The 24,056-nt window shown below is 46.3% G+C and overlaps 1 protein-coding gene across 1 annotated transcript; it reads left to right on the top strand.

The window, feature by feature from the left end:
* On the top strand, positions 1-24,056 carry LOC125425095 (solute carrier family 22 member 6-A-like). The gene is made up of 10 exons (XM_048482609.1): positions 1-1,040; positions 7,643-7,746; positions 9,244-9,398; positions 12,770-12,938; positions 14,354-14,477; positions 15,305-15,420; positions 16,124-16,338; positions 18,046-18,154; positions 20,717-20,920; positions 22,223-24,056. Exons 1-10 carry the CDS (start codon positions 639-641, stop codon positions 22,308-22,310), a joined length of 1,686 nt encoding a protein of 561 aa, XP_048338566.1. The 5' UTR covers positions 1-638; the 3' UTR covers positions 22,311-24,056.

The raw sequence follows: 24,056 nt of genomic DNA, 5'->3' as shown, positions 1-24,056 counted from the left end.
GGGAAGTAAATAAGATTTTATGCCTTGGAGAATTTGGGTACAGGGGATCCCCCCCCCCCGTCCGTTCCCCCCTCCCGCTATTGACTTGGAGCTGCTTGCAAACTTCCCTGCTTTCACTGTAGAGTGGACTTCTCTAGCAGAACTCTCCAAGTAAACACTAAGAGATTCTCCCCTCCCAAGAGGCTCAATTAGCACAAGGCAGGAGGGTGAGAAGAAAGACCCTCAGACTTCTGGCAAGCAGACGGCACAGTCCTCAGGTTGGCAGAAAACAAAAAGCTTCCTGCCTGGACCATTTGATCCACTTTTCACACAAGGCGAACCTGCCGTATAACTGAAAGCAGTTTATTAGGTAAATTAGGACACTCCCTTTGGCTAAGCGATTCGTTCATCTCCTTCACGAAGTCACAAGCCAGAGATCCATGGTATCCAAAGGTCCTATGGTTCTACATCGCTTTGCAATCCAGCTCCTACTACTGAAATCTTTCCAGCTCCAGCAGGCTTAAGAGAATTAGTCTCATTTTCCCTTCCTCCACACTGTGAAGAGGGAATTTATCTTTTTTTTTTGGATTAAGAAGGAGTCAAGAAGGATTTTTTTTTAACCCTCCTGGTGATTTCTTCTTGGGGACTTGAAAGACACAATGACTTTCGCCGAATTCTTGGACCAAGTTGGTGGCATGGGCCGCTTCCAGTTTATCCACACGATGCTCCTCACTATCCCTATTGTTTTGATGGCCAGCCACAACCTCCTCCAGAACTTCACAGCTGCCATCCCAAGGCATCACTGCCGGGTCCACATCACTGCCAATGGCAGCGGGTCTCCGAATGCCACTCATTTGCTAGGAGCCAGCGACCTTCTCAAGGCTGGCATCCCCATGGACAGCAATCAACAGCTGGAAAAATGTCAGCGTTTTGTGGACACCCAGTGGCATCTTCTGAGCCCCAACAGCACTGAGGCCAATGAGACAACAATGACTACAGAGCCTTGTACCGATGGATGGGTATATGACAAAACCCAGTATTCTTCCACAATCATAACTGAGGTGAGATGCAATAGGCTGAAATGGGTTTCCAGGAAAAGTCAGTTGGAAGGGACTGGTGTTCTTGTTGTATCGCTGTAGGCAGGTGATTCCTCACAGTGGCTTCCGATGCCCGTGTGGTGCTTAGCATTTCTGCCTAGGACCTGGCTGAGTGCGAATCCCCACTGACCCCTGAAGCTCACCTTGCATGAACTTGAGTCTGTAACTCTCGCCCAGCCTGAGCTATCTCAGTGGGCCTTTATGAGGATGGGAGCTGGTGAGAGAGCCATGCATGTCTCTCTGACATCCTTGGAGGAAGGCTTTACATGGAGGAAGGATTAATATGTACTTCAGAGCATGTGCAGAGAGCCTTCTCTTTCAGTTTCTCACCAAGTAATCAGCAGCTGCCTACTTGATGTCAAATACATTTCCACTTCAGGGGTGTACTTTTCATTTGTTCTCTGAATATACAGCAAATAAATGAATTGGCATTATTCTTGTGCTTTGCGAGTTTCCCCTACTCTAGAAGGGCTTTATTTTTCAGCAGTGTGAAGTGCTCAGGGCAATTTACAAAGCATAAAAACAAAACCATGAATGTATTTGTTTGCAGAGAATGGCTGTTAACGATACGATGTTTTGGAGGACATTGATTTGATGGCCGTGACGCAGAAGCCACTTGATGGCAATTAACACATAAATGTCATTTTCCCAGTGGAGTTATGGTCTCTTAACAATAAAACAGAATATGCTAAAAACAAAGTAAATTGCCACATTATCAGAACAAAAATCAAGACAATACTGCCAGTCTTGCCTGCTCTCTTTTTCTTTTGGTTGGACTGTTTCTTAAAATTACAAAGCCAGAATGTGCCCTCAGGATCCCATAACTGTGAAGACACAGAAAGGCAGCATTTCATAGTGGTTAGAGTGTCAGAATAGGGCTGTGGGGGATAGCTTCAAATCATCACTCATCCATGAAGCTCTGTGGGAGACAGGGCCGGAGTGAGGGGAAACTGCGCCCAGGGCTCGTGTGCGCCTTGCACCCCTGCCACATGCTTGCACTGGTGAGCACCCGGTGCATTGCTCAACCCCATGCCCCCTGGTGCTACGCCACTGGTGGGAGATGTTGAGCCCCTCACTGATCCCAACCTTTCCTGTTTCTCAGGGCTGTTGTGAGAATATAATGAGGAAAAGAACCATGTAGGTAGCCAACCTACAGAGCACCTTTGGAACCAGCGGTGAACATTACTGCACTTTTTGAAGGCCTTTTAATGCCTCCCAAGCCTGGTCATGCCACGGCCCAGTGGTCACCACTTTGCTTGTAGATCTTCCCTTCTTGATGCTTGGCAAATTCTTTGCAGGGTCCATTACGATTCTGTTATGGGAATCTGTAATTAAATGAGACACATGCCAATTTTGCAACACAGGTACGGAAGAGAGAATGCAGGTGAGCCATCTCAGCATGTTTGTAGCTGGGTGGGTGGGCAGGATTTGAATCTAGAGCCAATATGCTGACTTGCATCCTATCACTCTTCTCAGCAAGGGTGGAAAGACTTCCACCAGCGTAAGCACAGTTCTATCAGAGGAAGGTTCCTTTCACTGGAAGAAAGGCTTCAGGGTTTGCTGAGCAGAGTGGTAGGTAGGGATGCCAGCCTCCAGATGGGACCGGGGATCCCCCAGAATTCCAGCTGAGAGATCAGTTTCCTTGGATGCTTTGAAGGGTGGACCCTGTGGCATTGTACCCCACCCGAAGTTCCTGTCCTCCCCGGGTCCACCCCCAAATCTCCTGGAGTGTCCCAGCCAGGATCTGGCAACCCTACCACACCCATCCCCTGTCAGTGGCCAGAGAGGACCTGCAACCCTACCGGTAGGACAAAAGCTATCCTTCCCAGATCACACCAATTACTGCAATATATAAGAACTCCTTTGCTTGATTAGACCACTCTGGGTCCATGTAGACCAGCACCCGGCTTCCAGCCACATGCCTCTGTGACACCTACAAGCAGGGCAAGAAGGTCATGGCCACCCCTCCTCCCCACACAGTATTGTCCCCTGGGCCCGGTATTCAGCAGCTATACTGAATGGTAATGGTAACCAGTTATGTCAGCCCGCTGGGGGGAAAAAAATCACAGACCAGCTGCTGTGTAATTCCTATTATTGGGACCAACTCAAATACCACAAAAGCAGCAAGCACGCTTTTTGAGCTCCACTGAACTCCTCATAAGGCTCGGTTGCCAGATCCCCCCTGGCCACCAGTGGGGGGATAGAGGGCAGGGCTTTCAAATCCAGTTTGGGAAGCTCCTGGAGGTTTGGGGGTGGAGCCAGGGAAGGACAGGGACCTAAGAGAGGTACAGGGCCATAGAGTCCCTCCTCCAAAGGATCTATATTCTCCAGGGGGACTGATCTCTGTATTCTGGAGATAAGCTGACATTCCGGGGGATCCCCAGGTGCCAGAAAGAGGGTGGCATACCTAGGTCAGGCCCAGTGTAGAGCTGGGGGCATAGATGAAGAAAGGGAAGGGAGAAAGAACAGTTTTCAGAGTGGAAAGCGGTAGCATTACGGTCGTGACCTGAGTTCGATCCCTGTGGAAGTCGGTTTCAGGTAGCCTGCTCAAAGTTGACTCAGCCTTTCATTATTCCAAGTTTGATAAAATGAGTACCTAGCTGATTTGGGGTAAAGTGTAGACAGCTAAGGAAGGCAATGGCAAAGCAACCATAAACACCGGCCATTTACATACTCATGGCCGCCTTTGGGTTTGATTCTCAGTTGTGCACACATTTCCCTGTCTTCTGCACTCACTGCACTCTCAGCTCAGAGAACCCATGCGGTTTCTGAAATTTGTTAAAGTGTGACTTTTTCTCTACCTTTGCAGGGAAAGCAAAGGAGATCACTTCTGTTAAGCTTCCTTTGGGTTTTCTTATTCCTCCCCTTCTTCCATCGCCCACACAACAGCAGTTTCTTCCACTCTTTGGGCCTTTATTTTAGAACTATCAGAATGGTTTCTAAAAAATGCCTTAGATCTATTGCTGGAAAGTTAGACCCTGAAATTGACGTGAAATTGACATGGTCTAGCAAAGTAACACTAGACTAAAGATGGCACCCCCGCTCCCCCAAAGCAGCTGGCAACCTCCCCAAATGGAGGTTGGACAGAACCAACAAGGAGGTTGGACAGAACCAACAAGAAAGTGGACAGAACCAACAAGGAAGTGGCAGGCAAAATGGCAGATCGGCTCAGCTAGGGAAACTGTGCAGGGGGAAATCCTCGTGTAAACAAAACTCCCCAGGAAAAACCCACTGTGAAGCAAACAGCCACAGGTTAAGTAAATGACCACAGTCTGTCTAGTACAGTGGTTCTCAACCTGTGGGTCAGGACTCCTTTGGGGGTCGAATGATCCTTTCACAGGGGTCGCCTAAGACTCTCTGCATCAGTGTTTTCCATCTGTAAAATGGATAAATGTTAGGGTTGGGGGTCACCACAACATGAGGAACTGTATTAAAGGGTCGCGGCATTAGGAAGGTTGAGAACCAACCACTGGTCTAGTAAACGTCGTGATGTGATATCACCCCACGGGTCAGTAATGACCTGATACTTGCACCTTTACCTGGTGAATAGCTGTCCTTAACCCCATCCCTATCTTCCACGTCCAATCCTGTAACAAACTGGCATGATGAAGTCTTGTGGACTGCAGTTTCTTGGTTTTCCCACCTTATCATTTGCAGGGGCTGCTGTTGCCTTAGGTGCAAAACAGAGAAGGGAAGAGCAGGGAAGGCTACAACATGAAGAAATTTCCGGCAAACAAGTGGGTTAAAGAAAGGAAAACAGCTGGGGGTGTTTGCGTTTGGTGGGTAAACAGGCAGTAATTGACTACCCCGCTTCATCACCCCTACCCCCCACCCATGGTCTCCAAAGGATCTTGCTGGGAACAGAAGATTTCCAAACCAGTGGGAGATGTTGCTGGCAAAGATCCTGAGGGAAGGAGCAGCTGAGTTTTCTGCTGAGAGCAAAAATGTTGTTCTACATTCTCTCCCTCCCCTCCCACCAAGTCTTGTGCCTAAGTGGTATAGCACAAGACTCAGCCGTAAGTCTGGAATCTTGCATATACCATGAATGAATCAGGTGACCTTAGGAGAGCCACTCTCTCTTGACCTTCCGCTCCACCTGCAATATGGGACGGTAACATTGGCTTGCCATGCAGGGCTGTTGTAAAGGTTACAACAAGGTAATGTATGGGAACACCTTGAACTTTTGAAAACATCAGAGTAAGGCTACTGTTGTTATTATGACTGGCCACTAAGACTGCAGATCTGATACTGGAGGCATTAAAACCCTGAACTATTTTCTATTTGAGAGCCAGCATGGTGTAGTGGTTAAGAGCAGGTGGATTCTAATGTGGAGAACCAGGTTTGATTCCCACTGCTCCACCTGAGTAGCAGAGGCTTATCTGGTGAACCAGATGAGTTTCCCCACTCCTACATTCCTGCTGGGTGACCTTGGGCTAGTCACAGTTCTCTCAGAACTCTCTCAGCCCCACATACCTCACCAGATGTCTGTTGTGGGGAGAGGAAGGAAAAGGAGCTTGTACACCACCTTGAGTCTCCTTACAGGAGAGAAAGGTGGGATATAAATCCAAAACTCTTCTTTTTCTTCTAAAATGTATGAATTACATTTTACATTTTACTGCTGCCTTCCCCCTAATTTACGGTCCACAAGGAGGCCAAGAACTGAAACCATTAAAACAGCTTTTAAAAAGACATATTATAAAACCAATTCAAACAACAATTAAATGAAACACATAAACAATTAAAGTGTTCTGGAGGCCTCATTTTGAAAAGGATGCGGATGGAATGAAGTGGGTGCAGAGGAGAGCGGCGAGGATGGTCTGGGGCCTGGAGACCAGGCCCGATGAAGAAAGACTGAGGGACTTGGGAATGTTTAGTCTGGAGAAATATTTGAAGGGCTGACACTTGGAGGAAGGCAGGGGGCTGTTCCTGTGGGCAGTAGAGGGCAGGGCTCGCAATAATGGGGGGGGGGGGGAAAGGTTCTGAGTGGATTTTAGAGTAAGAGTTGTGCCACAGTGGAATCAGCTGCTGAGGGAGGTGGTGAGCACCCCCTCACAGGCAGTCCTTAAGCAGTGGCTGGACAAACTTTTGTCAGGGAAGCACTAGGCCACAGGTGTCAAACTTGTGGCCCTCCAGATGTTCATGAACTACAATTCCCATCAGCCCTGCCAGTATTGTCAATGCTCATGTTGGGAGGGACTGATGGGAATTGTAGTTCATGAACATCTGGAGGGCCGCAAGTTTGACACCCCTGCACTAGGCTGATCCTGCACTGAGCAGTGGGTTGGACCAGATGGCCTGTATGGCCCCTTCCAACTCTATGATTATATGAATCACATTTAGTCCAGTTCTCCAACATAGTCCTCCAGAATGAACATCACTCCCCCTCTCTCTTTCTGTGAAAGAGTGATTGATTACACCAAGAATGACAAATAAATATGTATTTTAACATGAACGAGGGAAAGTGCAGTAATCTTACTGCGTAGAACTGTTAAGAGAGGTTTAGGAGAGATTCGAGATCCATTTAAACAATCACCAAATGCTGCTGGACTCAATCTCCTCAGTACTACATGAGTTTCCCTTGAATATCCAGACTTTAGCTCTTGGTTCCAGACTGCACGAGGCCTAGCAAATCCATATTCAGCACAGGTGCTTAATACAGAGATGCTGACGTTCCAACTTATCTGGATGACAAACCCAGAACATCTGGACTGCTAATCCCTGGATTTGGAGAAGGAATGGCCAGGCCCATTTGGTGGTCAGGGAAAGGCACCGGCTCTGTATACCAGGGGTCCCCAATATAGTACCTGTGGGTACCCCCAAGTTTTTTTAGAAAGTGGGGAGGGCCAAGTAAGCATTTTGTCCAGCAGAGCTTCTGATTGGCCACTGGAAACCTGATTGCTGAGTAATTTCCATAAAAGTTGCTTCAGCCACAGCCACTACCATAGCAGAAGGATCTTACCTTCAGTCATGCATGAGAAGCTAATTTTTAAGTGGCATATTAGTTTTAAAAGGCATATTGTTAAATAGAACTTCTGCTGGAAATGTGGAAGAGTTAACATTAGAATTAAGCATGACCTCACCACCCGGACATTTTGTGTTTGGCTTCGCCTCTTGAGGAGGCCATTTTGTGATTGCGCCCACCGTCTTGTGTGAGAATTCCAAAGGTGCTCACAGATTTTTTTAAAAAAAGGTTAGGAACCCCTAATCTACACATCAGTGGACTTAGAAAGGTGCAACTTTGCTTAGGTTTGTACCATCAGCTAAACATTATTATGTTGTATTGTCAAAGTCTTTCATGACCAGGTTCAACTGGCTGTTGTGGGTTTTCCAGGCTGTGTGACCGTGGTCTGGTAGATCTTGTTCCTAGCATTTCGCCTGCATCTGTGACTGGCATCTTCAGAGGTGTATCACAGGGAGAAGTCTGTTACTCTGTGATACACCTCTGAAGATGCCAGCTACAGATGCAGGCAAAACGTTAGGAACAAGATCTACCACACCATGGCCACACAGCCCGGAAAACCCACCACAACCAATTATTGTGCTGATCCACTTTCCTTCTCCCACAGTGGGATCTTGTCTGTGATTCACGGAAGCTTCGGGAGATGGCCCAGTCTATCTACATGGCTGGTGTGCTGGTTGGAGCTCTGGTTCTGGGCAGACTGGCTGATAGGTAAGTCAGATAGTGTGGCAGCCTATAGTGGCATCACCTCGTTTGTGTGCAGTGGATCTGGACAAGGCCTGTGGCCAGTGCCAGGATGGAGTTCCTACAAATCCAAACAAAATTGTTGTTGTTCTTTGTACAGGACCACCACCATTATAGAGATAGAAATCAAGAATTATAAGTCCCTGTCCCAAGGAGCTTACAAGCCAAGTATAGACATTAGAGGGAGACAATGGATAAGAAGAGGAAATGTTTCAGAATGAAGACTGGAACTTTTAGACAGCAGAGATAATGGTGTTCCTTTTTCACTTCTGGAAAGGTTTCTGTGCCATTAACAGGCAGAAGTCCAGCAGGGAAAAAGCAGTCATCACCACCATTACTCTAACAGCTGTGTTTCCACCCATGGGTGGAAAGCTACACTTGTTGAATTTCTGTCTGTCACCTGGTTATTAAAAGGATGGAACTCCTGCTGGGATAAAAAGAACCTTGCCAATGAACTGGATGAACTATTACACAGAAGATTCTACAGAATAGATCCTAGGCATTTTGGAGCCACCAATTAGGATATTACCAGGGGGTAGAAAAGGTATCCCAAAGAAAACTATATAGTCTGGCTTCCACCATGCAAGACTTTTTGAAAAGTTTAGAGTATAGCAAGGGAGGAGGGACTGTTAACTCACCAAGAGACAGACGCAAAGAAGATGGATGTGAAAACTTTTAAAATTAAAAGTCTGATTACCTGGGCTGGACAAGGAAAAGAAGCTTCTGGATACTATGGAACAGGGACGGATAAAGTGTGCATGGCTGAATGCCATTTTCTGTGCCAACCCTGTGGCTCAGCGGTGGAGCATCTGTTTTGCATGCAAAAGGTCCCAGGTTCAGTCCCTGGCACCTCCAGTTATAAAAAAAACTCAGGTAATGTTATGAAAGACTCTTTCCTAAGATCCCAGAGAGCTGCTCTTTGTCAGGGGATAGGAGATAATACTAACCATGACAGACCAATGTGATGACTTGGTATATATCAGCTTCGTATCTCAATATGGAGTGAAAGAAACATGGCTTATTAGGCAGGGCCAGCTAGGGCAGTGAAGGACAACGACCCTAAGTCACTCTAGAGGCCCATGGGATGTGATTTGTTTTCATGTGATGCTTTGATTGGTTCAGGATGGTATTTGGGGAGAGCTCTGAGAGAATCTTTACCTGGAGGCCTGTGGTGGGGGTGGTGGCAGCCCTGGACTTAGGACCAAACTAATGATAATGATAGCCACATTTATGGTATCTACTTGATACCCTTCCCCTTCACACAATTAATTACCCAAGACCCTTCTGTTCCAGCCACCACTGCCCTATCTAATTGGCCTCTTTCAGGAAAGAAAACCCTCCCCCCCCAAAGGCCCTCCCCAAGAGCTTTGATCTGGTCTGGAAAGGGGCTGAAGTGAGCAAGACCCCAGAATCACTGCTGTATTTACTAGGCCTCTTTCAGCTGCTTTTGCTAACTTGTTGCAGGTTTGGCCGCAAAGCTCTCCTCATTTGGTCCTTCCTGCAAATGGCAGTCATGGGGACCTGTGCGGCCTTCTCGCCCAACTTTGTGTCCTACTGCATCTTCCGGTTCCTGAGCGGTATGGCACTCTCCGGCTTTGGCCTCAGCATCGCCTGCTTGGGTAAGAGGTTTCTTGTTGGGAACCTGAAACAAAATGATGTATGGTTTGAGAAACTGGAATTTAAAAATTCTTAATTTTACATGTTGATTTAATTTCCTTCCTTCCTTCCTTCCTTCCTTCCTTCCTTCCTTCCTTCCTTCCTTCCTTCCTTCCTTCCTTCCTTCCTTCCTTCCTTCCTTCCTCCCTCCCTCCCTCCCTCCCTCCCTCCCTCCCTCCCTCCCTTCCTTCCTTGGCATGGAACGACCAGTTCATACAACTAATTGCTGCATGGAATGACCAGTTCATTCAATTAATTGCCACAATGTGTATTCACACTGATGACTTTAAAAGCCACACTGTTAGAGGATAATTTCACCTGGAACAAACATAGTCTAAAGCTGCAAAATTATTCAGCAGCCCAGTTATTTTTTTAATCTTCAAAGGGCTGCTGGACTCTGCTTTTGTTAATGGGAGATATGCCAGTCCATAGCATGGATCATAGCTGGCTTTATTCTGATGATTATAATTATTATTAAGACAGTACCTTCAAGCTATACAGTACTTTACAGAGTAACATACGCAAGAAACAAAGGCAGGCTCCTTAGAATCTAAATTTCAAACGTGTGAGAGAAGCTCAATAGCAGAACATATGCTTTGCAGATTCAATTCCTGTTAACTTCAGGTAAAGGATTTTGGTAGTAGAGATTAGGATAAACCTATTTTAGCCTCACACACTGTTTGTGTAATGAACTGAGACCAGACAATTAGAATCTCTATAGAAGAATAGGATCTTTTTTGAAAGGCTTAGACTCTATTCAAGGACTTGCAAGCAATGGGATAAAAACTACAGGAAAGTATCCAAGAGAACTTTTGCCCAACCCCCACAGAAACCTTCACAGCAGGGGTAAAGCCAGATAAGGCCAGTATGGGAAAAGCGCCAAGACATACCGATAACACAGACAGCACACCTTCACAGCAGGGGTAATCAGTAACTGAACAACATTCCAATCCCTTCTTCACAGTTTGGTTGCTAACTCCAGCTTGGGAAATTCCTGGAGATTTGTGCCATACAGTTTGCCCTCCAATACTGATTTATGTAGTCTAATGATCAATTGTAATTCCAGAAGAACTGCAGACTGGTAGCCCTGGATGCTGGAGAATCACTGCCAATCGATCAGGGGTAGGGAACCTTTAACACTCAAAGAGCCATTTGGACCCGTTTTCCACAGGAAAAGAAACACTTGGAGCCGCAAATAATTTTTGACATTTTAAATAAAGATAACACTGTATATATTGGGTTTTTTTACCTTTTACTCCGTTCATTCTGAGAAGCGCATGGATGCGTCCGCCCTGCTGCCTGCAGGGAGGGCAAGGATGGGGCCAGCAGCTCGGCCTTGCCGGCCGCCGGGAAAGCACCCACCCCGCTCCAACGGGGCGGGCAAGAGGGGAAGCCCGCAGCGTGGCCCAGCCGGCCGTGGGCAATTGGTGCGCCCGCCCTGCTGCCTGCACGGCGGGCAAGGATGGGGCCGGCAGCTCGGCTCATGGAGCCGCAGGTTCCCTACCCCTGGACTAGATAATATTAAACTAGGGCTGCTTCAAAATGGTGATTATTCTCTGTGTAGCTCTCAATGGTGGATTCCACACAGGGCAAATATAATGGGTATAGGATGCTATATAAACCATTGGGCAGGGGGAGACTTCATACAGATCCCATCCCCAAAATGAGCCTGCCCCATTTTATTTCCTTCAACCTGGGATTTTCGAAAATTGCTAAACCAGCTAACCTTTTGAAAAATCCTGGATAGTAGCTGCTCCCACAAGAACGGGTGGGCAAGAGGCACTTTATTTCCCTCCCTTCCACTGTGCCGTCCACAGTCAGTGAAAGAATCCTCCTGCCATTGCACTGCCTTTGCAGGGAGGGCCCTTTTCTTTTTTAAAAAAAATTTTGTGCGCAGCTACGCAGATGCAGCCAATCATATTGTGCAACGATTGGCATGGCTGTGGGGGTTCATTTCGGCATGCCTGCAGGAAATTTAAAAAAGAGAAGCATCTCCGTGCAAAGGCATGAAAGCAACCCTGACTGTTTCCATGGGCTCCAATTGCTGCCTGAACAGCACACATGTGAACGGGAAAAAGGAAAACAGGTTCCTTCATAACGACTGCAACCTATGACACTTTTGCTGTGTGGAATCGACCAATGCTTCAATGGAGCAGTTTTCTGTGTAGCCCTCAATGCTTCATAGGGCAGTTTCCCCCCACACTTCTCTTGCTTTAGCCCCCACAGTTACCATTTCCCTACCCATCAGGAGAGGGCTTTTCAAAAAAATCAGCAGTTGCCAAATCATTACAAAGATGTAATGTTATAACTGTTTACTGCCATGGTGCGCTAGTGTCTCTGATTTCATTTTTTTAAAAAAACTACGCGTCCGACCCTTCTTTTTGCAGAGATAATAAGGGATGCACTTTCCCCCTTATATCCCTGGGATAGAAACTGCTAGTCTTTTGAAATGCAAAGCTAAAATTCAGACCAACTAGTAGACCATTTCATTTCCATCTTATTTACTTTGTTCTTGCCGCACCTTTCTTCTCCAGCGGGGACCCAAAGTGCCTCACACTGCATTTTTCTTCATTTTACCCTTAAAACAACCCAGTGAGGTAGGATAGACTGAGATTACATAACTGGCACACGATCACTTAGCAAACCTCCATGGCAAAGTCGGGATTCAAACGTCCCAGATCCTTGTCTGACATGCTAACCACTGTACCATGCTGGTTGTCAATCATGGTAATTGGGGGTGGGGGGTGGGTTATGGGTTTTTAAAAAAACATATAGAAAAAAGTCATCCAGTGTGGGTGGAGTGATGGTGGTGGGGAGCTGAGTCAAAGAAAATGGTGCCAAAAATGCATACCTTTCTATTTATATAGTGTCCAAAGATGCTTTGACTGTGATCTTTTCAAAAAGATCCTATTAGGCTCCTTCTGCACATCAAATGTATAATGGGTTGCAGTCGGGATGAAAGAACCCGTTTTCCTGTTTGCACGTTCACATGCATCCGTGCAGGCAGCGAGTGGAACCCTCAGAAACAATCTGGGTTGCTGTCGTGCCTTTGCACGGAAATCACATCAAAGCAGGTGAAAACTCACTAAGAAGACAGTTAGGTGATGCTAGAGACCAGTGTGCTCTGGTTTGGATGCCAACCAGAGCAAAACCTCCAGGTTGGAAGCAGCCCAGGCTGCTCTGCCTCAATATAAACCAGCTCTGTGATGTCAGTAAAGATCAGTAAAGGCAGGGAAAAGACATTTAAATCCAGTGGCTCGGCTGAAGACACAGCAGGGCAAAAAAGGAGGTCCAGTGTGAAATCTGAAAGGGGTTTTTTTCCTTTCGTTTCCAGTTGTGGAGTGGATTCCCACCCAGCACCGGACCATCACCATAGCGGTCACTGGCTTTGTATATACAGCAGGTCAGATCCTCCTGGCTGGCTTGGCCTACGGAATCCCAGACTGGCGCTGGCTACAGTTGGCTGTGTCAGTGCCCTTCTTCTTCTTCCTTCTTTACTCATGGTATGTGCTGCTAGGGTGTGGCCCCTCATTGGGAAGGGAAGCATTGCAAGATGGACCCAGCAAGGGAAAGTGCTAGGAAGCTGAATGTCTTTGGTTTTTCTTGATATGGAACACTTTCTGGCCATTTATACACTTACTGCTTGCTGTGCAGCTGTATACTTTGCAGTGGGTGTTTCCTGCAGTTTTCTTGCAGTGGTGTGTGTGTGTGTGTGTGTGTGTGTGTGTGTGTGTGTGTGTGTGTGTGTGTGTGTGTTGCTGTCTTTGGTCTATAGATAATTCAATAGACCATGTCAATTTCACTGGTCTATTGAATTATTAGTAGATCAGCAGCATGAAAATAAAAACAACAGTGTGGCTGGAAGAGCTGTTGGGTGGGTGAGGGAAAGCGAAGAGGAGTCAAAAAAACCCCAAGAGAGAGAGTAATGCACAGGCATCTCCTTCACTCTCCCTGCAAAGTCAGGGGAAAAGTTGCACTTTACTCATTTTTGGAAACTGTGCAGATTCTTTGATCTGCAACATGGTGAGTTTGTGAGAGGGGAAAACGGGTCTGCAAACAAGAATCAGACCCAAAAGGAATGTATGGTCACTTAGGAAGAGGCCTTGAGTGTATAAATGGCCTCTATTTTTAGTTGAAACTCCTTTCCTGAAAAAGCTGTCTGGCTATCCTAATACTGAATGAATACTAAACAGTTGGTATCACCTAATTTAGAATTAGATTGGGTAGTTTAAAACCATTGATGCAAACTCTACCCATGAAAAGGAGTAAAGAATCCGGGCACCCTTCTGGGTGGGAAGATGCCCATTTCCCCTTGCCTGCCTGTCTTTGTTAGGAACAACTGACATTTATTTAAAACAGTTTTAGCCCACTTTTCTCCCCACATTGGACCCAAAGCAGTGAAACTGGTACTAAAGATGAAAGGAAGATTTGCAAATTTCAAGTTTCTGTTTCTGAATTCTGGGCATGTTGCTAGTGAAAAATGACTTTGAGAGAGGGTTAAAAATACTTAAGCCCTGGTGAAGTATTTTAAGTTCAGATTCCATAGACTTTTACTTGGTCAATTTCCTAAATTCCTTGAATCCCATCAGGAGCTGTAACTGAAATTGCAGGGGGTGGGGAGTGGTTAGAGAAAATCAGAAGAATGTTACCCAGTTACTATTTGTACACACCCATATTATGTTGCCTTGTCTGTGATTTGGAAAGTATAGGTACCCACACCCTTTTCAAGAGTTGTGCGATGTATACAGAAAATATCATCAAGAACAAATGTAGACTTTAAAAAATAGCAATCCCATCTAATTCAGATTAAGGAAATTGTTTAATAAAGGGATGGGAGGGAGTTGACTCCACTTGTTCACCTGTGTTTTGCGGACTGGCCTGCTGGTTCAGACAATGTCTCTTGGCTTCTTTTGCGCAGGTGGTTTGCCGAGTCGGCTCGCTGGCTACTTTTGTCAGGGAAGTCTGGCAAGGCTGTCAAAGTCCTCCAGAGAGTTGCCCGGGTCAATGGAAAGCAGCAGGCCGGAGCTGAGATCACCACTGAAGTAAGGAGGAAGACATGGCGGGAAGTCTGGTGTCCATCAACAGCAATGTTTCTCTGTCCTTGAACTCCCCTCCATTTCTTACCAGGGCTGGCCTATCCTATCCATTAAGACATCAGAGGCTGAGATGCAAAACCTGCCCTTTTGCCACCTTACCTGGGCAGCCTGGGATGAGCCTGCTTCTTCCTTCCCTCAGCTGGGGGCAGGACAAGTTGTCTTCCTCTTTACCTTGTCCATCCCCTAGCGCTGTGGTTGTGTTAGGCCATGTGGTCCTTTCCCCGAATGGACCATCTTGGGAGGCAGGCAGTGCGGTAAACCTTAGCCCCAGCAAGAACAGAACGAGTGGTGGCAACTTCCCTGAAGTGAGGGAAATGGCAGCAGCTTCCCCTTTGTACAGGAGAGGGAGAAGGTTGCTGTAGCTCCCTCCCTCCGAATGTGGAGAGGAGGACGAAGAAGAGTTTGGATTTATACCCCACCTTTCTCTCCTGTAAGGAGACTCAATGTTCTTTCCCTTCCTCTCCCCTCAGCAGACACCTTATCAGGTAGGTGGGGCTGAGAGAGTTCTGAGAGAACTGTGACTAGCCCAAGGTCACCCAGCAGGAATGTAGGAGTGCGGAAACACATCTGGTTCACCAGATAAGCCTCTGCTACTCAGGTGGAGTGGGGAATCAAACCTGGTTCTCCAGATTAGAATCCACCTGCTCTTGGCCACTACACCATGCTGCAGGAGGAGGGCAGGCAGGGAGGCAGCGGATCCTTTACTTAGGGCACCGAGAATCCGTGGCCTGCCCTGATTCTCACATGCTCACTTTTGTTGTGTTTTTTGGCAGGTGCTGCTTTCCAACATGGAGAAGGAACTGTCTTCCACTAAGTCCTCTTACTCCTTGTCGGACTTGGTGCGCACGCCGGCCATCCGACGCATTACCTTCTGCCTCTGCTTGTTGTGGTAAGAGGGTCAGCCCAGTATGAGCAGCTCAAGGAAGGAAGGAGAAACGCCATCTGAAAGTCCAAGGAGGGAGGTTCAGGCATTTTGACAACCTCGTTCTTTATTCCACAAGTGAATCCATTACCACAGCACAATAACAACCATTGCAGCTTTTAAAGCAAATTTAAGAGCATCATATTAAATGCTTTTGAAAAGTGCAGTTGGTGGATATCTGTATTGTCCTATTCTGTTTGCAAGGCTTTGAGCTAGGCATGTTTTGAAAGGTTTACTTGGACATGAACTATACAAGTGATATTTGATCAAGTGATATTTAAGTCAATTAAACCTGCTAAGTACCCACAGTCTTGTAAAGAAACTGAGGTCCTGCAGAGCTTAAGCAACATGGCAGACAGTTATGTGGCAGAGGACACACAAATGATCTTGCAGTTGAGCTAGGGTGTTTGGCAAAGTGTTTTACCTTCGCTTAACCATCTCAGCCACTGCAGACTGATGTTTCTCACAGCCCATCAACACTGTCTGGGTGTTGTTCATGACAATAAAACCAGCCGGGCAAAAATTTACAAGGCAAGTTTTCAAACCATGAAGACTGAACAGTCCCAAGTGTCTGTTCACCCAAGGACAGTGGGAAATAATTTCCCAGCCCAGACTTTTCCATGTGACTTCTGTTCTGTTGAACATTCCTGTGTCTCTGTCTTCCTGGCAGGTTTTCCGTCAGTTTTTCATACTACGGGTTGGCCATGGACCTCCAGAATTTTGGTGTTAGCATCTATCTCATCCAGGTGATCTTTGGGGCTGTTGACTTTCCAGCCAAGGTGGTTGTGACCATTACCATGAGCTACCTCGGGCGAAGGATCAGCGTCATGGCCTTCCTCATCCTAGCTGGCCTCATCATCATCGCTAACATATTTGTGCCCCCAGGTGAGTTTCTCATAACCCTGCACGGTCCATTTTGGATGAAACTGGCTCTGACTTGTGAAAGGGGATCCCACTGTAAACTTGTTACAGACTTCAAGGTGCCACAAAGCTGTTGTTCCAATAAAACTTAAGCAGTATTTAGGTAGTAAAAAGGGAGGGTGTGATAGTTAGTTGGCTAATCAGTTATATGATTGAACCTGAGATATTCTGCATGCCAGGCAGATGCTCTACCACTGAGCCAGGGCCCCTCCCCAGCTTTACTCGGAAGTAAGCTCTGCTTGCTTCTGAGTAAGCAAATGTCAGTTGCAAATATGATTAATCAGCCTCTTTAGCTGGGTGGTTGCTCTCCATCAAAAAGAAACCGAATGTAACATCTAATGGGGATTGCTGTCTGTACCTATTTAGTGAAGGAGGAAAAGAACTCTGTGTATGCTTAGAGGCACCTCCATCTTTCTCACTGGCATATATATTTCAGGCTTGAACCTTGGTACTCAAGAAGCCTCTGATCACTCACAGACACCCCACAGCTTCATCACTCTGTTTTCTCATTGCCTGACTAATGGTAGTTACCTCCTTGCTGCAAAATGAGACATTAGAATCACTGAGGCAATAAGGTGGACTCTCCCTCTTTAGGCTGCAGAGGTGAAAGCCAGTTGTGAATGCTTCTTTCCTTATGACAAAAAGCACCAGCGCAGCAGGGGGAGAGGTTCAAGCCAAGCCTGCTCTGTAACTGAGCTAGTTGCATGAGTTATCAAATTATACCTTGTCTCACCCTGCCCCTAGTCAGAACTGGTACAGTCCATAGCATGTCAGGACTGTATCACTTAATTCTGCAGCATATGTATATCGGATTTCAATTGGAAGTGAAACTTCCTTATGCCATGAAACCTTTGACCAGTTTAGCTCAGTGTTGTCTAAGCCACATCCCCTATGAATCTGCGGCCCATTCTTGGCACAGGCCAAGAAACACAGATGTAGATGGTATATAACACATTTTGCAGGGGGAACTTTGCACAGGTCTGTCTCCAAAACGAGTCTGTCCCTCCCATTTTATTTCTCCCAACCCAGGTTTTTTGAAAATTGTTAAACATATGATCCTTTTGAAAAAACCCGGGTTGGAGCTGCTCCTGAGCAAACAGCCAGACAGGAGGTGCTTTATTTCCCTCCCCTCCACCCCATCGTCCACGCTCAAGAAGCCGCTTGCCATTGCCTGGCTGTTGCAGGGAGTCCCTTTTCCTTTTTAAAAATTTTGTAGCTTGCAGCTGCGTAGCTACACAAGTGCAGCTAGTCATATTGTAGGACATCAGTATGGGTGTGGGGGTTCAGGTTCAGCATGCTTGCGTAGCTACACATGCATTGCAGGACAATTAAAAAAGAGAAGTGTCTGCATGCAAAGGCGTGCGTGACCCAAATTGTTTCCGTGGGCTCCAATCGCAACCTGCATGGAAAGCATGTGAACAGGAAAATGGGTTCCTTTGTCATGACTGCAACCCATTATACATTTGCTGTGTGGAAAGGCCTATGAGTGGTTTGGACTGTCTGAAATGCTCTCTCTTTGGTGCTTTGGTCCACAGTGGCGGATTTACACAGAAATCTGTGAATCAGCCCTAAGGGAAAGGAGAAGAAGCTTTAGTTGGGTTCTTGTGTTCAAATGCCAACATCTTTGTGCCTTCCTTCCTTCCCACCCTCCTCCCCCCTCCGACCCTTAAGCGTTACAGACGATTCGGACATCATTAGCAGTCATTGGGAAAGGGTGCCTTGCAGCGGCCTTCAATTGTACCTTCCTTTTCACCACAGAACTCTACCCCACACCCATCAGGTGAGGAACCAATTTTGAAACTGTCTACCCTTGGCTTTGGATGAAGAAGGGACATGGAAATTTTATAAATTGAAGAAATTGAAGAAATTGAAGAAATAAACAGGCAGGGGCTTAAATCGCATCGTAATTGTGGTGTCTGGCTCCCAGGCGGAAACAATGGCACAGTAAGGACTGTGGAATACACTGCCTCGTAGGGTGGTGGAGTCTCCTTCTATGGAGGCTTTTAAACAGCAACTGGATGGCCATCTGTCAGGAGTGCTTTGCCTGTGTATTCCTGCATGGCAGAGGGGTGGACTTGATGGCCCTTGTGGTCTCTTCCAACTCTATGGTTCTGTGTATCTCCAGTTCAGAAGTATGGGACCATTCTGGATGGTAGGTAGGTGTCCACCAAATACATCAAGTTCATCTTCCCCTTAGAAACAGAAAAATAGGCACAGAAGTGCCTAAAGGTAAAGGTAATTGCCCTGTGCAAGCACTGAATCATTACTGATCCAAAGGGGGAATCACACCACGACATTTACTATGGTGTTTCCCCTAAAATAAGCCGGGTCTTATATTAATTTTTGCAGTAAAAGCTGCATTAGGGCTTATTTTCGGGGCAGGTCCTTTTTGTGCGTCCCAGGGGGCGAGGGTGTTCCAGGGCATTCCGGGGGAGCATGGCGGGGGTGTTCCGGGGCCGTGGTGGGACGCGTTCCGGAGGTGAGTGGGGGTGTATCGGGGCGTGGCAGGTGCTCTCCGGGGGTGGGGGCGGGCAGGCGCATTCTGGAGGTGAACAGGGGCATTGCGGGTGTGTTCCAGGAGTGAGTGGGGGTGAACGGGGGTGTTCTGGGGGTGTGGCAGGGGCGCAGGGTGGGGGCTGTGCTAGAGAATCTGGGAGTAGGGCTTATTTTTGGAGTAGGACTTATATTTCAAGCCCCCTCCAAAAATACCAAAAAATCACGCTAGGGCTTATTTTTCAGGGTAGAGCTTATTTATGGGGAAACACAGTAGGCAGACTATGTTTATGGGATGGTGGGCCATTGCCTTCCCCAATCATCTATATTTTACCTCCAGCAAGCTGGGTACTCATTTTACTGACCTCAGAGCTCCATAAAATCAGTTTCATTTGGAGAATACGGACAGGAAAAAACCCAAATAATCGCCCCTATCCATTATCGCTGATCAGAGAAAAAATGTGCTTCACCATACGCAAATTTAAAGGGTGCCACATTCCCTGGAATAGTCTGTTGCTTGCCAAATCTAATCTGAGGGCATTAAGAACAAGCCAGCTGGATCAGACCAGAGTTCATCTAGTGCAGCACTCTGCTACTCGCAGTGGCCCACCAGGTGCCATTGGGAGCTCACATGCAGGATGTGAAAGCAATGGCCTTCTGCGGCTGCTGCTCCCGAGCACCTGGTCTGTTAAGGCATTTGCAATCTCAGATCAAAGAGGATCAAGATTGGTAGCCATAAATCGACTTCTCCTCCATAAATCTGTCCAAGCTCCTTTTAAAGCTATCCAGGTTAGTGGCCATCACCACTAGTGGCAGCATATTCCAAACACCAATCACACGATGCGTGAAGAAGTGTTTCCTTTTATTAGTCCTAATTCTTCCCCCCAGCATTTTCAATGTATTGGTTCTAGTATTGTGAGAAAGAGAGAAAAATTTCTCTCTGTCAACATTTTCTACTCCATGCATCATTTTATAGACTTCAATCATATCCCCCCTCAGACATCTCCTCTCCAAACTAAAGAGTCCCAAACGCTGCAGCCTCTCCTCAATAAGAACATAATTGTCAAACGGTGAAGCTGAGCACATTGATTTGGTGGCAGTGGAGATGCTTGATGTCTTAAGGCAAGTGCAGATTCCTCAAAGAATAATCTTATTTAAATCATCACAAAATTCCTGAAACCTTTCTTAGACCCCTTCCGCGCATGCAGAATAATGCACTCTCAAGCCACTTTCAATGCACTTTGCAGCTGGATTTTACTGTGCAGAATAGCGAAATCCACTTGCAAACAATTGTGAAAATGGATTGAAAGTGCATTATATTCTGCATGTGCAGAAGGGGCCTTATAGTGGTTACAATAATTGCTTCCAGAGTTCGAGGTCTGAGGGAAAGGGGAGAAAGGTCCTTGATGCATCCATCCCATCCCAAAATAGCCAAGCAAAATGAGCAGCCTGGGCAATCTGGGGTAAAGAGGCTGCCCCAGGTCTTTAAGGCTAGCCCAGGAATCCCTTGACAGTGGTGACACCAGGCTCCATAGAGCTATAGAAGTCACTTGATTGTCTTTCTGCAGGGCCAGCATAGCTGTAAATTTTGTGAATAACCTAGCAAGAGTGTGTGAATGTGTTTAAAAAACACAGGTGCATGGGAATAGAATTTGGTTTGGAACCGCTGGGTGCTATTTCAGATTGAAAAATGGTCTCAAGCAGGTCCCAAACTATATTACTGTCCCGTGCAGGAAAACAGAAAACATTCTGGAATTCATTCACGGCACTGCCAGATTGACTTCAGATATCTTTCTCTAAAATACTTTCATTCTATTCTCTAAAGCAAAAAATGTTTTTCTCATCCTAGGCAGACTGGGCTAGGTTTGGGTAGCACCATGGCCCGGGTGGGAGGCATCATTGCCCCGCTGGCTAAGATGATGGAGGAGTACTTTTCCCTCCTGCCACCGATCGTGTACGGAGCAGCTCCCATTATTTCTGGCATTGTTGCCAGCTTTCTGCCGGAGACGCTGAATATCCCACTACCGGATACCATTGAAGAAATGGAGAACAGGTCTGTGACTTTGTAAAAAGCATCTCTTAATGGGGAGGGTGGGGAAAAGGGGCAGGGCTTCAGCTGTCTACATGTGACAAAGTCCTGGTGTTGTTGAACAATGACTGGAGGACTTTGCATCAGACTTTAATGGGAATTTTGTGGGGGCCCCAACCAATATGTGACCTTTTCGCGACTGCAACATGCAAGTTGAAGCAGCATTTTCCACCTGTGATATTTTTGCTTCCTAAACCACCCTGTGGGCTCTACTGCAAAACACATATGTTGCTGTAATTTTGCAGATGGAGCTAATAGCCGCTGTGCATGGGAATTCAAGGAAGCAAAACACTGTGGAAGGGAGGGGTCATGAAGCCATTTCCATCCATGCACTGGAAGGAGATCTTCTCTTCCTCTTAGAAACAGAACTCCCACTGAATATTTAACACAAAGTTCTCGGGTCTTTCCTCAACATGGGGACTTAAGCCATGAGAAAGGCAGGATATAAATATTTGAACAAATAAGTATGTAGTGGGTTGGCCTGAGCATCTGGCACCTCTAGAAAATGGTTCATGGCTTAATTTGAACTAATCATTGCATAAAAAATAAGTGATCCTTAGGATAACTTTAAGGCAGTAATACTCCACTTGAGAACCACGTGTGGCTTCTTAACTTGCCACCTGTGGCTCTTATGAGGGCTGTTGATTGAGGTGGTGCCAGAGCAGAATTGCGGTGGAGCCAAGACAGAAGATGGCAGGTCTTAGTTGGAGCCTGAAAGGAATATGGTGTTGACCCCAACAAACTGATTTTACTGCTTCGATTAGAATTGGTTTTTATACCCTGCTTTTCTCTACCTTTAAGGGGTCTCAAAGCGACCTTCAATTGCCTTCCCTCTCCAAAATAGGCACCTTGTGAGGCAGGTGGGGCTAAGAGAGTTCTGAGAGGACTGGGACTAGACCAAGGTCCACCTGCAGGCTTTATTTATTTATTTATTTATTTATTTATTTATTTATTTATTTATTTATTATATTTGTATACCGCCCTCCCCGAAGGCTCAGGGCGGTTTCCAACAACATAAAAATTTCCAACAACATAAAAATTTAAAACATCATAAATATAAATATAATTATGTGGAGGAGGGGGGAAACAAACCCCGATCCACCAGATTAGGGTCTGCTGCTTTTAACCACTATGCTTAATTGGAGAGCATTCACGGGCTACAGCAGCACCAGGATTGTGTGGATGTTACTTTGAAAAGTTTGCCAGTAGGATGGACTGACTGGTGGGGATTCCTGCAGCTGAACATTCTCTGCTCTTTCCTGAAAGATCCAGGAAGAAGAAGCAAGAGGCAGCCACCCATGAGAAGATTCTGCTCCAGAGCCAGGAGAGGCCCCTGTTCAAAGACGCCTGCTGATCAGTCCACGCAGGCCTTGGCTGTGCCTGGAAACACAGGCCTTTGAAATATTCTGCTGCCAGCTCTTTCGGACTCATCCAAAGAGTTCCTTACAAAGGAAATATGCGGTGGAGGCTGGAGAAGACGGTGTAAAATCTCTGTATATTCTGAACTTTTCGTTTTAAAAAAAGAGAGCATCTTGTTACCTGTTGTTGGTTTTTTCCTGTCATTCGGGGGGCATGGGCAGAACTTCATTTGAGCTTTTTTCTGGCTTCCAGGAAGACTGAGTGCACGAATAATAAAGGCAACCTCTGAGCATGTACAAAGCATATTTCCTCATAGATGAGGAGCCTCAGCTTACTTCCTGAACATACAAAATCAGCATCCACACGACAGTGCTAAAATGTACCTCTGTTGTAGCAGCAGAAGACAGTGATAGGAGAAAAGGCAGGAAAGGCATCCGCACACAACCTGTTCTCAGCCAGTTTCCTGCTGCGACCATTCCTCGTCCTGCCTCTCTTTTCCTTCGTACTCGTGCAAAAGTGTAGACATCACAGCAATTTCACTCAGACACCCCACCCCACATACAGCTCAGATATATCCTCTTTCTCTGATTATCCCTTTCCATAGTGATCTGTGCTGTAATGTTACAGCATGGCTATTGTCAGGGAAAAGGAAAACAGCTCTTTAAAGTACTAAAAGGGGATGTGAAGATCTTCATTATACCTCCACCTCCCCCAGGAAGCTGCTACAGGGGAGCAGCAAGGCTCATGCTACATTTGCAGCTGCCCTCCATTTCCCCTTTATCTGGGAAGAAATGAGATTTATAATTTATCTGGACTGAAGGGGGTAAATGGGAGCTGATGTCCAAAGACTGGGCATGATGCTGGCAGCTCTTTACTGTTGGGGCATCCTACTGTCCATGAAGGGAAAAATCCACACACAAAAGCAAAAATCCACACATGGAAGCAGCCAAAAGTACCTATACTTTTAACAGACGCAAAATAATGTGTTTTCAAACCACTTTCACAACTGTTCGCAAGTGGATTTTGCTATTCTGCACAGCTTCAAAGAGCATTGAAAGCAGTTTGAAAGTGCATTATTCTGCATGTGCAGAATGAGCCAAAGTTTCTGGAAGACCCAAAGGGAATAGCTTTCCAGGTTCATGGGAAGGGAGCCACGTTAGTACCTATATAGTGCTCCTCGAAGGCCCCTTCCGCACATGCAGAATAATGCACTTTCAATCCACTTTCACAATTGTTTGCAAGTGGGTTTTGCTTTTCCGCACAGTAAAATCCAGCTACAAAGGGCATTGAAAGTGGATTGAAAGTGCATTATTCTGCATGTGAGGAAGGGGCCTAAGAGACAGGCTAGTAGTGAAAGCAGGTTTTGTTTGACTGAGATCTTTATTTTTATTTTTTCCAGTGCCCAGTTTCAGCCTGCAATAAAGATTGTGCTAATTACTTACTATGTCCAGGATATGTGTTCTCAGTTTTATCTGAACTCAGTTTTGTCTGAACCCAAGAACTCAGGACAGGCAAATAACAGACAAGTTTTCCCCTTCCTTTGGTCTCAACTTCTTGCCATTGCCCTGAAATGAGAGCTAGAGTGATAAAGCAATTACATGTGGGCAGGGAAGGTGGAGGTTCTCTCTTGTTTTCCTTACATTTAGTGGTCCCAGGCAGCTTCTGTTTGCCTCTGGGCAAACTTATGTGTACTGATGGGTCAAGCAAGTATTTAACATGCAATAAAGAAGAATCAATGAAA

The sequence above is a fragment of the Sphaerodactylus townsendi genome, linkage group LG01 (genome assembly GCF_021028975.2).
Source record: "Sphaerodactylus townsendi isolate TG3544 linkage group LG01, MPM_Stown_v2.3, whole genome shotgun sequence".
In the NCBI taxonomy this organism is placed as follows: Eukaryota; Metazoa; Chordata; class Lepidosauria; order Squamata; family Sphaerodactylidae; genus Sphaerodactylus; species Sphaerodactylus townsendi.
The sequence above is the reverse complement of the archived record's forward strand: the minus strand, read 5'-3'. Positions and strand labels throughout refer to the sequence as shown.

Bases quoted from the DNA above. Each gene is read 5' to 3' on its own strand.
- LOC125425095 (XM_048482609.1), top strand. From the start codon at position 639: ATGACTTTCGCCGAATTCTTGGACCAAGTTGGTGGCATGGGCCGCTTC. The intron at 7,747-9,243 runs GTAAGTCAGATA...AACTTGTTGCAG, and splicing joins CTGGGCAGACTGGCTGATAG to GTTTGGCCGCAAAGCTCTCC. The intron at 12,939-14,353 runs GTATGTGCTGCT...TCTTTTGCGCAG, and splicing joins TTCTTCCTTCTTTACTCATG to GTGGTTTGCCGAGTCGGCTC.